This window comes from Oncorhynchus masou, chromosome 32 (assembly GCF_036934945.1).
Source record: "Oncorhynchus masou masou isolate Uvic2021 chromosome 32, UVic_Omas_1.1, whole genome shotgun sequence".
Lineage (NCBI taxonomy): Eukaryota > Metazoa > Chordata > Actinopteri > Salmoniformes > Salmonidae > Oncorhynchus > Oncorhynchus masou.
In genome coordinates, this window is record NC_088243.1 from 40860604 (window position 1) to 40876105 (window position 15502).

Sequence of the window (15502 nt, forward strand, 5' to 3'; positions counted from 1 at the left end):
ATTGATATAATAACCATCGCATAGAAATAAACTTGGGAGTCATGCGATGACATGTGTGGCCCTCCCACTAAAATGTCTCGAAAGCAGGGTTGCCAGGTCAAATAAATTGATAGTCTAATGACCACTCAAAACCAGCCCAATAGGCCTGAAAACTAGCCCAAACCCCGGGGGTGCTTTATTGCTATTATAAACTGGTTACCAACATAATTACAACAGTAAAAAGTAATGTCTTGTCATACCTGTGGTATATGGTCTGATATACCACAGCTTTCAGCCAATCAGCATTCAGGGCTCGAACCAGGTTTATAATTGTAAATAAATCCCCTTTGCGCATGTGCATAACTATAGTTAAACCCGACAGGAGAGTTTGAGTGATGAAAATTGGACAGAATATTTCAAAATCTCTGATCAAGAAAAACTTGAATCAACATAACTAATGTTAGGCTATTTTCTGGCAATTGTGCTGATATGTGCCAAATATTAAGATTACAAATGACCCATTTCTGTCAGGACCCGGTTACGAACCTGGGTCTCCGGAGTGAGAAACAGTCACTTAACCAACTGAGCCACGAATAGTCAGCAGAACCCAGAAGATGAGGCAGACACAGCAGTACTTAAGACGGTGTATTTAATAAAGTAAAAAGGAGAAGTCCTTAAATACAAAAATGGCAAATCCAAAAGGTGGTAGGAATAGCACAAAAAAGCCTCAAGAGATACTCAAAAACAAAAACAGAATTCCACAAGAGCATCCACCGGAATCGACAAGAATACACAGAACACTAGGGCTGGGTGCTAACATACAAACACAGAGCACAGAACTGAGGGAAACTAAGGGTTTAAATACAATCAGGGGAAACGAGGCACAGGTGCAAATAATAATGGGGAACAAGGGAAAAAACATAAGGTCAAAAAGCACAATGGGGGCATCTAGTGACCAAAACCCGGAACAACCCTGGCCAAATCCTGACAATTTCAATAGTCATAGGCTGCAGACTCAAATCTAGGTTTTTGATTGTAATTAAAATTTTCCATGGTTTGCTTGGATAAAGGCAAGTATTATATTGCCCCTGATAGGCCTACATCTAATTTCCTATGGTATACCTAGACAAGATGTAGGCAAGATGTAAACTGAGCGATTTAGCAACTTGCTTAGTTCAAATTATCAGATTAATTTATTCAGCATGAATAGCGAGGCTATTAAGAGGTAAGAAGTGTTTCCCAATAGCCTGCTGGAATAGGCAACTGAGGATGGGGTCATAATTTGAGTCACTGAATTAAATATAAAACATATGTATATGAATCGAATATGCTTAACAGATTTTTTTGAATTTGTTTTACCTGTAGCCTAATCTCCTCTCGCTCATATGACTCAGCGAAGAGCTGTGCTGCTCTCTCTCAACACACACACACACACACACACACACCCCCACACCGGACCTCCCCACCCCTCACTCAGCAACAGCCTGCCTCACAGTCAGCAGCAGGTCACAGTTAAATATATTTTTAAAGGTGGCAGTGTGCAACTAACATGCTGACCAGACCGCACGCGTGCACCATCGCGCGAATGTTGATTTTGTCACCCCACACCATCAGGACACTCAGGGTGAAATATCAAAACAAACTCTGAACCAATTATATTTATTTGGGGACAGGTCGATAAGCAAATATTTATGGAAATTTAGCTAGCTAATTTGTCCTGGGATATAAATACAGGGTTGTTATTTTACCTGAAATGCACAAGGTCCTCTACTCCAACAATTAATCCACAGATAACACGGTAAACCGAGTTTGTTTCTAGTAATCTCTCCTACTTCAGGATTCTTAGGACATAATATGATGGTTGGCAACCAACTTTAAGGTGCATTACCCCGCCGACTGGACTGGAGTGTGGATCTCAATTCATTTTTCAATCCCCCATGTCGGTATATGTTCCTAAAAACCATTGAGATGGGAGCGGCGGGACTTGTAGCGTGTCACACGTCATAAATAGAACCAAGTTCTATTTTAGCGCCTGGTTACGTGCGCAAGCAGTGTGGGTGCAAAGATTGAAAAATGTGTTTACATTTATTTTGCAACAAATACATTTTCACCCGCGACATCATTTTCAAAGTAGCCCAATTTCACAGGAAAGCCGTGAACATGGCAACACTGCAGGAAAGCATGCAATTTATTAGTCTACAGATTAAATAAATGATGATGAACTTCAAAGGTGGTGAAAGTGTAATGTGATGAAATGCTACTTTCCAATAAATATTGAGTGTCTTATTCTGGTGACATGATCATCAATGCCTGTCTGCAATTTGACAGTTAAGCAATAAGGCGGAGGGGTTATTGCTCAGGGCTGTTTTTATGCACGCATCACGGCTTGCCTGTACTCAGCCATTAGCCGTCGTATATTGGCCATATTCCACAACCCCCTTTATTTAAACTGGTTACCAATGTAATTAGAGCAGTAAAAATAACTTTTGTCATACCCATGGTATAAGGTCTGATATACTATGGCTATCAGTGTCACAGTCGTTGTAACGAGGAGACCAAGGCGCAGCGTGATATGCGTACACACTTTAATTAAAGACAGAACACTGAACAAACTAACAAAAACAACAAAACAAACCGTGAACCTAATATGGCTAGTGCAGACAGGCAAGTAAACATAGAATAATAACCCACAAAATACCCAAGGAATATGGCTACCTAAATATGGTCCCCAATCAGAGACAACGATAAACAGCTGCCTCTGATTGAGAACCAATCTAGGCAACCATAGACAAAGACCTAGACTAGCAAAACCCCTAGACATACAAAAACTAAACAAACCACCCTTGTCACACACTGACCTAACCAAAATAATAAAGAATACAAATATAACGAGGTCAGGGCGTGACAGTACCTACCCCCCAAAGGTGCGGACTCTTGGCCGCAAACCTAAACCTATATGGGAGGGTCTGGGTGGGCATCTAACCTCTGTGGCGGCTCTGGTTCTGGATGCTGTCCCCCTTCTTTACCCTGAGTCCACTCTTGTAGCACTGACCCGTGGATCATCTTCGGAGGCTCTGGACTGCAGATCCTCGCCGTAGGCCCCGGGCTGGGGACCCTCGCTGCGTGGATCCTCACCGGATGTTCTGGACTGTGGCCCGTCGCTGGAGACCCCGGACTGTGGCCCGTCGCTCTGGACTGGGTGCTGTCGCCGGATGCTCTGGACCGGGTGCTGTCGCCGGACGCTCTGGACTGCCAAGGCGACACAGTAGGCCTGGTGCCGGCATTGGTGGTACCGGGCTGGTGACACGCACCTCAGGGCGAGTGCGGGGAGGAGGAACAGGACGACGTACTGGACTGTGGAGGCGCACTGGATGTCTGGAGTGTAGAGCTGTCACAACCCCTCCTGGCTGGATGTTTATTCTCGCCCTGCAAATGCAGGGCACTGGCACAGGACACACTGGGCTGTGCAGACTCACCGGAGACACAGTACGCAGAGCCAGCGCAGGATATCCTGGTCCAAGGAGGTAGACTGGAGACCAGGAGCGCTGAGCCGGCACCCTCCTTCCTGGCTGGATGCCCATTCTAGCCCGGCCAATGCGAGGAGCTGGAATAGAGTGCACCGGGATAGAATAGCGTACTGGAGACACCGTGCGTTCCACTGCATAACACGATGCCTGACCAGTAACACGCTCCCCACAGTAAGCACATGGAGTTGGCACAGGTCTCTGACCTGACTCATGCAATCTCCTCGTGTGCCCCATCCCAAAACAAATCTTGTAGCTGCCTCTCGGGCTTCCGTGCTAGCCGCGTACTCTCATATCGTCGCCGTTCCTCCTGTGCTATCTCCACCTGCTTCCATGGCAGGGTCTTGTCCCCTGCCATTACCTCCTCCCGGGTCCAAGATATCCACTCCTCTTTAGCACGCTGCTTGGTCCTTTTATGGTAGGTTGTTCTGTCACGGTCGTCGTAAGGAGGAGACCAAGGTGCAGCGTGATATGCCTACATACTCCTTTAATTAAAGAATTAACACTGAACAAACTAAAATAACAACAAACCGAACCGTGCCGCTAATATGGCTAGTGCAGACAGGCAACTAAACATAGAACAACAACCCACAAAGTACCCAAGGAATATGGCTACTTAAATATGGTCCCCAATCAGAGACCACGATAAACAGCTGCCTCTGATTGGTTCTCAATCGAGGCAACCATAGACGTATAAACACCTAGACTAGCCATAGACATATAAACCCCTAGACGAGAAAACCCCTAGACATACAAAACTCCTAGACAATCCAAAAACTAAACAAACCACCCATGTCACACCCTGACCTAACCGAAATAAAAAGAAAACAAAGATAACTAAGGTCAGGGCGTGACAATCAGCCAATCAGCATTCACGGCTGGAACCACCCAGTTTATAAATTACAATAATCTGGTCGCCACTAGTTACAACAACCACAAAGTCATAAACCTCTATCTATTTCTGCAACTTCTCTTCTTAAAATGTGATTTTAAACCTAACCCTAACCTTAACCCTGGCCTTTACTTAATTTCTAACCTCATGCATAACCATAACCTTAAAATAAGACCAAAAAACAATATATATTTTCTCAATACATTTTTACAATTGGCCAATTTTGACTTTGTGGCTGTGGTAACTAGTGGAAACCAATACATTTGTCCATAAAAATCTCATCATGTAGGCTGGTCTGCCTGCACTCTATCTGCAAACTGTTGTCTAGAGCGTATGTGTCAATACCAGAGTGGGCACACTTGCTATATCACGCTACTTGTTTTTGTTGTTGTGAGAAAACCATCGGAGTTGAAAATGCAATGGAAACCCATTTAATTTGTATGTGCATTATGTCAACATGCACAGCCTTTTACAGTATCTGCAACAAATCAATTTGATGGAAACACATCTCTGGTGTGAAAATGCGCATATTGTTTTTATGTGGATTTGGACATATTTGCATGAAAATCTGTTGCCAATTGGATTTAAACATGGCTACTAATACAAAAAAGAGTTGAATATGAAATGTAATCACACCCTACTTATTATGTAAATATTATACTGTTGAAGGGCCAAATGTGACCTAATGGGTATGATGTATTGTGCATGAAATCATCCAAAATGTATGTGCATTTTGTGATGTGAATACTGATGTTTGGCTGATCAATACAGTCAAATCCATCAAGTAATTTAATCATGACTCTGGTTCAGTTGCTATTAATAATGAGTAGCTCCTTTTAATTTCCTATTCATGATATTATGGTATCATTCTTGTATGACTGTGTCCATGAGCAGAAGACAAACCATGTAGAGACAACATTATTCTTCAGTCAGAAAAAAAATTGCGTCATCACTAGAGGTTAAAGTTGAAGTGATCAAGCACATGACATTCATTAAATTTAATTAGTTCTATGGGACATTTCAGTAGTATGCATAGTAATTGAATCAAAGTAAATTCTTTTTTAGGATACTCATACTTTTTCATACTATAGAAACATTACTTAACAATATTTATCACACTAACAGCCAGGGAATGCACAAAGTAAATGTGTCAGTAAACACTTGTAGTAAATCAAATCACACACTAACAAGTAACCATGTGGACATGGTCTCTAGTGTGTAACAACAATACATATTCAAAATGTGTCTGGTCTTGATTTAAACACCCACTTCTATTTTCTATGGACAACAGGTCATGATAAAACCCTTTCTTTAAAGAGCGAATATTAAGTACATGCGTTATTCAAGGAGTGTGAATCCAAGGCAACCGTGACCAATCACATTAGCTCATGAACACCAAGGACAAGAAAGATGCCCCAGAGTTCCCATAGGAGAGTTACCAATTACTCTAGCTCTCTGGCTGATGCGTTGGAGTGAGTGAGTGCGTGCCTGAATGCGTAAGTGTGGGCATGTATGCACGTTTGTAACTGTGATGTTATAGATCCAACCAAAAATGAAAAAAAGAAGTTTGAAATCCCCAGATGGTCATATTTGATTTTTCTTTAAACCTTCTTAGATAACATTTTCAACATATAACTTGGACAAAAACAAAACCTAATGTTACCTCTGAGAGATCCTGTTTATGACTCACATCTACTTGTATCCTCCAAGTGGCTGTGACCAGTCCACACTGAGGTAGTGGATATGACCATTTGTGACTGCAGGTGTCCCAGAGAGAGAGAGTTCACCTGAGGACAATGACACTCCTATCTGATCCTCACCCTCCCCCCACACCTCATGCCTACTACGCTAAATCACAGCAGATCCATTTCATGGCAACAGCTTGACTTTTGAGCTACAGTTTCACCTTTTTTAATTGAACCACTGTGAGGAGGAATACACCAGCGTTCTTAATATTCAGAGTGAGGCAACGCAGCATTTGTGATATCGATATGTTTTCATTCTCGACAGGTGCACTCCAGTCCACAGGGGGCTGGTGAGGGGAGGACGGCTCTTCATAATGGCTGGAATGGAGTGAGTGGAACTGTAATAGCGTGTGTGTAGGTGGCAGGGAAGTGGACTATCTTCCTTAGTGATAAGTCAACTGCTGTAATTCAAAGGTCATGGCAAACTGGTGAACTAAATCAATAATAAAGATATGTGGCTATCATTATGATGAAAATAGCAATGGAAGGATGCACTGATACGAGAGAAAGAGAGAAATTAATCACGGACCCAAAATAAAAAGTTAATCTTCAAAATATGAATATATCCAAATATCTTTGTCCTCACCTTACCAAGTGGGAAATATCCAACAAAGATCTTTCCATTGGGGAATGCACTGCTGTTGTAGCTTCTGTAGCTTTCATGTCTCTGTGAATACACATGCAGGGTTCAGCGTTTGAACTTTCAAGCCAGTAGAAGACATTCTAGTCGTAATAAGCTCTCACTGAGAGGAGGTATTGTAGGTCCTCTACCAAAATGTAAAATGTTTGTAAAGCCATGGTTGAACTCTGTGAACGCTCCACCCACACAGACTTTTTTAGAAAATTGGTTTGCCTGCTGGATTGTTGTCGTCTGTATGTATTACTTTACACTTTGTCGCTTAGTATTGGGGACTATAGGTTTGATACAGACAGACACACAGACCAGTTCCAACCTTAGTTCCAATCTCATTGTTGGTACTATTGTAGCATTGGATGCATCTGTTTGAGAAATGTCTGATATCCTAATGTCTAATGATTATTTTTCTCCTCATGACCAGGATGTAGTTGTCTCTGCACTTCACTCAGACGGTATACTGCAATGCCATTTTATCCTCTCAACAGACTTAAGCACAGCATGCGGACAGAAAAACCATGAGACTGTGCTAACCTTTGATTCTCTAGACCTCTCCACCCACCCTGCTGATAAGCTATTCTGCGGTAGGAGGAGCAGCTCACTAGCAACAAAGGCTGACATTATTGAGACTGGCAGCAGCCTTTTCTGTGGTGTCACAAAGGAACTATACGCTCCTCCAGTGGAATATTGGGGAGTAGCTGGGCAGTTGTATGGGCTCTCTGTGTGAATCTTGAGAATCACAATCCACTGACTGACAGAACTGAAGTAGGCAGAAGAATAGGACCCCCGTGCATAATTTATCTAAGGAGAGAAATGCATTACAACATTGTTTTGTATTACAATGCTGGGGAAGAGCTTTTGGAGGGAATATTTGTATTTTAGCAAGCATTTATATACTGTATTATGTTTGACCTAATAGACAAAAAAGTACCCAGACAATATTTTGTAACAGTTTTTGTCATTCGGTCTTCACAAAACCAGGATCATCACTGAGAGAATCCCACCCAACCTCCTCCTAGACCTACAGGAAGAAAAAACAATTGTATCGAAGGTGTCTACCACAGCAGGAGTGCTGTGATTGTGCGTGCAGTGTGACATAAATGACAAGAAGGGCTGTCAAGCAGCATGCGAACAGACACCCTCAAGAGGCCCTGCGGCCTCTCCTCCAATTAACAGAGCTCTTGGCCTGAGGAGCAGTGCATGCTGGGGTGTGCGTTTTTTCGATAGTGGTATTGAGATCCCATCTTTCCAGAAATAATGACAGAATGACAGTTCACCTCAGTCGACTGAAACCTCATGTTTTAAAACCGTCTGATCAGTACTGTCTGAGTGTGTCTCTGAGGACATCACTGGTTGTGATGAGAGTCAATGACACACACACACACACACACACACACACACACACAACAGAGGTAGCACACAACCCACGCGACGCAGTAAACACAGGTCTTTGTTATCCAATCACTCATTTTATTGAAATGAGGAGCACATTTATTCTGCCTAGCAACACACTATTCCCTAAGGAATTCCTGTTGTTGTGATGCCTATATGTGCACATTGCATCACTCTACTTTGGATTGATGCCAATTCGCTGACGGATTGCACTGATCAAGTCATCACGTCAAGGGTTTACTTGAAATATTGAACATAGAGACATTTCCTATGTTGCCGCAAGAGAACTTTATGGATTTGGCAAGGATTCCTGGCACCTTTATTTCATATGAAGACATGAGTTGAAATGTATTCTACACTATTGAGCTGATATCGTACCGTCTGTTTCAGTAGTGTAATAACATAGATATTATGTTTTATCCACCACTGAGAAACAGAGGGAAAGCTGACAGAAATGATTTGGCATGGAACAGTCTTGATACTCCCAGGGTAGATATTAAAGGGTAGGAAGCACTACTAGGTAATCAGGTGGAATTAAACAGCGGTCCACAAACTAAATCAGTGATTAAGAAAATAGGAAAGCAAAAGTGTTAATATCCCTCATGTCAGTTAATTGACAGACAATAGAGAGTGACACCGGTGGTGTGTAAAGTAAACTGAGTGACAGGCCCTGTCAGAGAGGGGTACTGGTGACAGCGTGCTCTGCACTGTCCAACAACATCTCCTCCTGTGGCTGACAAAGACCCCAATTAACCCCCCAACTCCTACACGGCAGCCCCTCTATACACACACGCACATGAAGAGTGCGCACACACATACACACAGCGCATGCACACAATTGCTCTCTCTAACACACACACACACACACACACACACACACACACACACACACACACACACACACAAACGCACACACACACTTGAGTCCTCTGTCATTGCGTGACAGCCATGTGGCCTTGTCTTTATTCATTTGGCACTAATTGAGCTCGCTCCACTGGGTCAGACCTTGCTCGCAGTTGTGTAGCCCCATCCCAAGGTACTTCGTTGTTTCCTGCATGAGTGTTTTATTATTCAAGTGACCATGAAAAAAGTCTCTTGACATTTGAAAAAGGAGGGGGAAATCATTTATTCCTTCTATGCTTTTATTTCACACTAATACTGTCCGTTTGGATTTCATTATTAATTCAAAGTGAGAGACAGATGTTGTATTCAATTCAGTGTAGTGTCTTTTTCACAAAATGGATTCTGAAATAATTGCTGCAAAACCCTCATTCTGTCAAATAATAGGATTTTAAGTGCTGTAGGCATTGATATATAATACAGTAATAACAACCATGAAGCATGTTGCTTGTATCGGCACAAAAATATTACTTTGGGTCCCTCTAGTGTAGTAAGAGTGAAAAACAACCTCTTCATATTAATTGAAATGCAGGAGGTTGATTGACTTCTCGATTCGCTTTTCGTTTAGCCAACATGTGTGAGATTGCAAAAATGACACCATTCAAAACAGCCTCAGCCTTGCGTATGACCATCTATAGATTAAGACAAATGCTTTTCAGGCCTACTTAAATTTTAGGCCTAATTAATTTCAGAATGGTTTAAATTATAGCCCCATAATAGTTACAGCCTTCCTCAGATACCTCACATTGAATAAGTGCACATTCTTACTCCAGACAGTAGATGGAAACCTCTGCCTATCTGAAAATCAGTCTGCCACAGAAAAATAAAAAACATAAACAACTTTTACTGCGCAAGACTATTACGAGTTTGCTGGACTGCAAAAAAAATGATTATGGCACTAGGCTCTCAATCGAACGAAAATCGAATGCAGTTGAAACACAACATTGGAACCTGCATAGACACAATTCAAGACAAGCTGTTCATTCTAAGCCAAGACATATGGAGGTGTCCAGAGCTTGCATATGGGGAGAAACAGTCACACGACAGGCTCGTTCGTTTTCTCTCTGATGATAACTTATGGGCGGTTGAAAGTCACTACAAACTGCCTACCGCAGTTAGGGCGACATGGGGCCCATTCGGTGGCAAAGACGGCGACAGAGCTTTGAATGTGGGATTCCTATGCGAGTACGACGCGTTGCCAGGTATTGGCCATGCATGTGGACACAACCTTATAGCAGAAGTCGGTGTGGCTGCTGCACTAGGGCTGACGGGTGCATTAGGATTAGTAAGAGAACCAACAGACTGTCTGACTCCTCTCCGTGTAAAGGTACATTTTTTTCCAGCAGCGAGTGCATATATTGTGGCATTTGTCCACTTACTAATTTATTGTGCATGGATAAAATGTAACCATCTGCCATTTGAATAAATTATTGATTGACCTACTGAATGATTACATTGCCTCAGTAAACACAGCCATGTGTCATTGCCATAGGTGACAGTTCTTGGGACCCCAGCAGAAGAGGATGGAGGAGGGAAGGTTGACCTCCTCCTGGCTGGGGCATTTGAAGACATGGATGTTGTCTTCATGGCTCACCCCGCTCAGCAGGATGTTGCCTTCCTACCCTGTGTATCCATCACAGAGTGAGATTCTGTTTCTGACGTCTGTATCCGGTTCCAGTTTTACGACATTTAAACTGACTGTTATATGTGCTTCCATTTTGGGTTCAATCTTGGTTAATCTATTTTCAGTGTGACAGTGAAGTACCACGGGAAGGCGTCTCATGCTGCAGCGTACCCCTGGGAGGGGGTCAATGCCCTGGATGCAGCAGTGCTGGCGTACAACAGCCTGTCAGTTCTGAGGCAGCAGCTGAAGCCAGACTGGAGACTCCATGGTAAGTAATGAATGAGAGAGGCTCCTACTGTCATGTGCCTGCATGCAGGGGCGCCAACTTTCACTGGGGACGGGAGGTGTACAGTTGAAGTTTACATACACTCAGGCTGGAGTCATTAAAACTCGGTTTTCGACCACTGCAAATTTCTTGTTAACAGACTATAGTTTTGGCAAGTAGGTTAAGACATCTACTTTGTGCAGTGATTTTTCCAACAATTGTTTTCAGGCAGATTATTTCACTTATAATTCACTGTATCACAATTCCAGTGGGTCATAAGTTTACATACACTATGTTGACTGTGTCTTTAAACAGCTTGGAAAATTCCAGAAAATTATGTCATAGCTTTAGAGGCTTCTGATAGGCGAATTAACATAATTTGAGTCAATTGGAGGTGTACCTGTGGATGTATTTCATGGCCTACCTTCAAACTCAGTGCCTCTTTGCTTGACATCATGGCAAAATCAAAAGAAATCAACCAAGACCTAAATGTAAAAAAATAAAACATTGTAGACCTCCACAAGTCTGGTTCATCCTTGGGAGCAATTTAAAAACACCTGAAGGTACCACATTCATCTGTACAAACAATAGTACACAAGTATAAACACCATGGGACCACGCAGTCGTCATACCGCTCAGGAAGGAGACGCGTTCTGTCTCCTGGAGATGAACGTACTTACTGTAGGTGCAAATCAATCACAGAACAACAGCAAAGGACCTTGTGGAGATGCTGGAGGAAACAGATACAAAAGTATCTATATCCACAGTAAAACGAGTCGTATATCGACATAACCAGAAAGGCCACTCAGCAAGGAAGAAGCCACTGCTCCAAAACCGCCATAAAAAAGCCAGACTACGGTTTGCAACTGCACATGGGGACAAAGATTGTACTTTGTGGAGAAATGTCCTCTGGTCTGATGAAACAAAAATAGAACGGTTTGGCCATAATGACCATTGTTATGTTTGGAGGAAAAAGGGTGAGGCTTGCAAGCCAAAGAGCACCATCCTACCCGTGAAGCACGGGGGTGGCAGCATAATGTTGTGGGGATGCTTTGCTGCAGGAGGGACTGGTGCACTTCACAAAATAGATGACATCATGAGGTAGGAACATTATGTGGATATATTGAAGCAACATCTCAAGACATCAGTCAGGAAGTTAAAGCTTGGTCGCAAATGGGTCTTCCAAATGGACAATGACCCCAAGCATACTTCCATAGTTGTTGCAAAATGGCTTAAGGACAACAAAGTCAAGGTATTGGAGTGGCCATTACAAAGCCCTGACCTCAATCCTATAGAACACTTGTGGGCAGAACTGAAAAAAGCGTGTGCGTTCAACAAGGGCCTACAAAATCTTACTCAGTTACACCAGCTCTGTCAGGAGGAATGGGCCAAAATTCACCCATCTTATTGTGGGAAGCTTGTTTTGGCTACCCAACACGTTTGACCCAAGTTAAACAATTTAAAGGCAATGCTACCAAATACTAATTGAGTGTATGTAAACTTCTGACCCAGTGGGAATGTGATGAAATAAATAAAAGCTGAAATAAATAATTCTCTCTACTATTATTCTGACATTTCACATTCTTAAAATAAAGTGGTGATCCCAACTGACCTAAGAAATTGAATTTTTCCTAAGATTAAATGTCAGGAATTGTGAAAACTGAGTTTAAATGTATTTGGCGAAGGTCTATGTAAACTTCCGACTTCAACTGTATGTATGACATATATATATATATATATGTCCCCAACCCCCACCCCACACTTCTAAAACCAAAGTTTTGCCCCTGCCTGCTTGTGGGCATAACCATTGAAAGTAATGTTTTTTGATTTTATCTGCTTTAAAGTGATATTTTGGTATTCACCTGTTGCGCCTGTGCAGTAATGTATCAAGTCTTTGTGTACACCATTGATGGCTTCATACTGTAACAGCTGTTGAGCAAACCACCATACCTGGCTGATCCACAGTCTCTGTGTACACCTCTTCCTTATCGGACATAAAGGTTCAATTGGTTTCTTCTTTGTCTTCTTCCACAGGCATCATCAAACATGGTGGAGTGAAGCCTAACATCATCCCAGCCTACACCGAGCTGGAGTATTACTTGCGCACTCCACTGGTCACGGACCTGGCTGACCTCAAAGCCAAGGCAGAGGCCTGCTTCAGGTCTGCTGCCATGGCAACTGGTTGTCAAGTAAGCATGCTCAAAATAGCATTTTCTTCCGTTGTCCCTTGTTTACCATCAAGGTTGAGGGAAAATATGTTGGTGGTTAAGTCGTGTAAGTTTATTTCCCATAGGTGGAGATAACTTATCCAAACCACACATATTCCAACATCCTTCCCAACACCACCCTTGCACAGCTCTACGAAGAGAATGGTAGAGCCTTGGGGATTGAGTTTGTGGAAGTGCAGAACAATTTCTCAGGTAGCAAAAATGAAATAATAATAATAATACTTGTAGAGGGAGTAATATTACTGGAGATGAGCACTTGTCTTCACAGTCTTGTCTATGTCTTGGCAGGTTCCACTGACTTTGGCAACGTGTCATTTGTCGTCCCTGGGATACACCCTTTCTTTTACATTGGCACCGATGCACTGAACCATACTGAGGAGTATACCGCTGCTGCAGGTAGGATCCACTAATAAAAAGAGACTGGTACTGCTCAACTTGATTTCAGCTTATTTTAAGCTCTATAAAATAAACTGTGAATACAGAAAATGGATACAAACTGGACCCTGGTACAGACTGATTTTCTGACCATTATGACATTATTCACATCAGTGGAGGCTGTTGAGGGGAGGAAGGCTTATGAGCCATCCTCCCCTCAGCAACCTCCACTGATTCACGTATGCCTATTCCATTGAACGGCCCAGGTGCAGAAAAGGCCCAGTTTTACACACTCCGGACGGCCAAGGCCCTGGCCATGACAGCTGTGGATGTGCTCTGCTGCCCTGAGCTGTTTCACAAGATGAGGGTGGAATTCTCTGAGGCCAAACTGAAGCAGGAGCAAGGACCGAAAGACAAGGACACTACTGGCTCCACACATTCATGAAAAAAACAAAAAACATTGATGACCTCGTGATTAACAGGAAGTATTGATTCAAACTACCTCTAGTCAGAGGCTGCTCTGCAATCAATGCCAAGTTGCTCATGATTTTTGAAGAATGGTAATCATTGTTATCAATGAAGCAATTCTAATACACCATAAAGCAAAGTTTCTAATGAGACGCTGCAGCATTGCAATTTCTGTATTATGTCAATTTCCATGTCTTTAGGCTAGTTCCAAACATGTTCTTCCATTTCAGATGCAATGACTTCCTCTTTCTCAGAAAACATCACATTTATTAAAAATATGTTTAACAATGATCACAACATAGCTTTTACATAGGTGTGTTGAGTGATTATGCTCATATTGATTAAAAAAATAAGGGGTATTTGGAGACACAATCTCTCCTAGTAAGACAATAATATATCCATCCTGTAGCTATATATGAGGTTATCTACGAGGTTATATATTCAAACGGATTCAAAGGGGAATGAACTCTAAATACCCGAAACAACTAATACAGTGAATCTCACATAATAATATACACGAAGAGACATTAACTTCAAAAGTCTCAAAATAGTGGAAAAGAAAACAGCCTAAAGTGATTTGTATATTTTGGCTTCAAATAACCTAACCGGTTTGTTTCTTATGTATTCGTGTCACATGTAGTTGTGCTATTGCTTTGAAAATTAGCACAAAGCTCAAATGGTTGCTTATTACCAAGAAACTAGTGTTTAAGATCAGAAGCAACGATACATAACATCCAAATAGTGTGTTCATATTTTAGAACTGCAAATACGAAAATTTAAAGATATCACCTGAAATTCAGGCTTTAGAGTTTAAAGGGATAGCACTCTCCGGGGCACTGTCTAGTCATAGTCATGCTAAGTCACTAATATATACACGTCATGTCAAGGCCCTTCACCCAGTGGGCAAGCATTCAGATCTAAAACCTATCAATGTTGTTTTTCAGTTGCTTAGTTGTCCATTGGTCACAATCAATATGACACAATCCCAAAAAGTTTGAATTAATCGTGACCATAATAAAATAAAAAACATCTCAATGTCAAATATATAATCAACAAGGGCTATACGTTCTATGGAAAATAATTCACAACATGTGTAAACAACATTGTATTTCAAAATTTGACACTCCCAAAACATTGCAATCAAAAATAGTTTTTTAACCCCGATGCACCAGTTATCAATATTAATTAGTCTGATGTTTGAGAAACCATATTGTAACTGAACATTTTCAGTGGATGTTTAAATAAAAATACTGCACCCAATTTTGTAATGCTTGACCCGGTGGCTCAGTGGAAATGACGATAAACCCTTATAACTGTTTTCTTGAATACACATGGAAAGAGTACATATTTAAATAAGTCCATTTAAGAGGCTCGGTCAAGAAGGCAATGTTCCTTGCATTTTATGAGCCATACAGTGCCTTGCGAAAGTATTCGGCCCCTTTGAACTTTGCGACCTTTTGCCACATTTCAGGCTTC

At 42.0% G+C, this 15502-nt stretch overlaps 1 protein-coding gene across 2 annotated transcripts; it reads left to right on the top strand.

Annotated features, from left to right (window-relative positions):
- Positions 1-9895: 9895 nt before the first annotated feature.
- Positions 9896-15310, top strand: LOC135526990 (xaa-Arg dipeptidase-like). 2 transcript variants are annotated; one of them, XM_064955663.1, is made up of 7 exons: positions 9896-10393; positions 10559-10707; positions 10816-10958; positions 12990-13144; positions 13249-13375; positions 13472-13579; positions 13825-15310. In XM_064955663.1, exons 1-7 carry the CDS (start codon positions 9953-9955, stop codon positions 14001-14003), a joined length of 1302 nt encoding a protein of 433 aa, XP_064811735.1. In that variant the 5' UTR covers positions 9896-9952; the 3' UTR covers positions 14004-15310. The 2 variants fall into 2 exon arrangements, with proteins under 2 accessions (XP_064811735.1, XP_064811734.1); XM_064955662.1 differs by having other exon boundaries at positions 13249-13579.
- The last annotated feature ends 192 nt before the right edge of the window (positions 15311-15502 follow it).

What these genes read in the sequence shown, in the direction of transcription:
- LOC135526990 (XM_064955662.1), top strand. Translation starts at nt 9,953, where the DNA reads ATGATTATGGCACTAGGCTCTCAATCGAACGAAAATCGAATGCAGTTG. An exon ending in CCATGGCAACTGGTTGTCAA is followed by an intron (nt 13,145 to 13,248) that starts GTAAGCATGCTC and finishes TATTTCCCATAG; the next exon opens with GTGGAGATAACTTATCCAAA. An exon ending in GGAGTATACCGCTGCTGCAG is followed by an intron (nt 13,580 to 13,824) that starts GTAGGATCCACT and finishes TGAACGGCCCAG; the next exon opens with GTGCAGAAAAGGCCCAGTTT.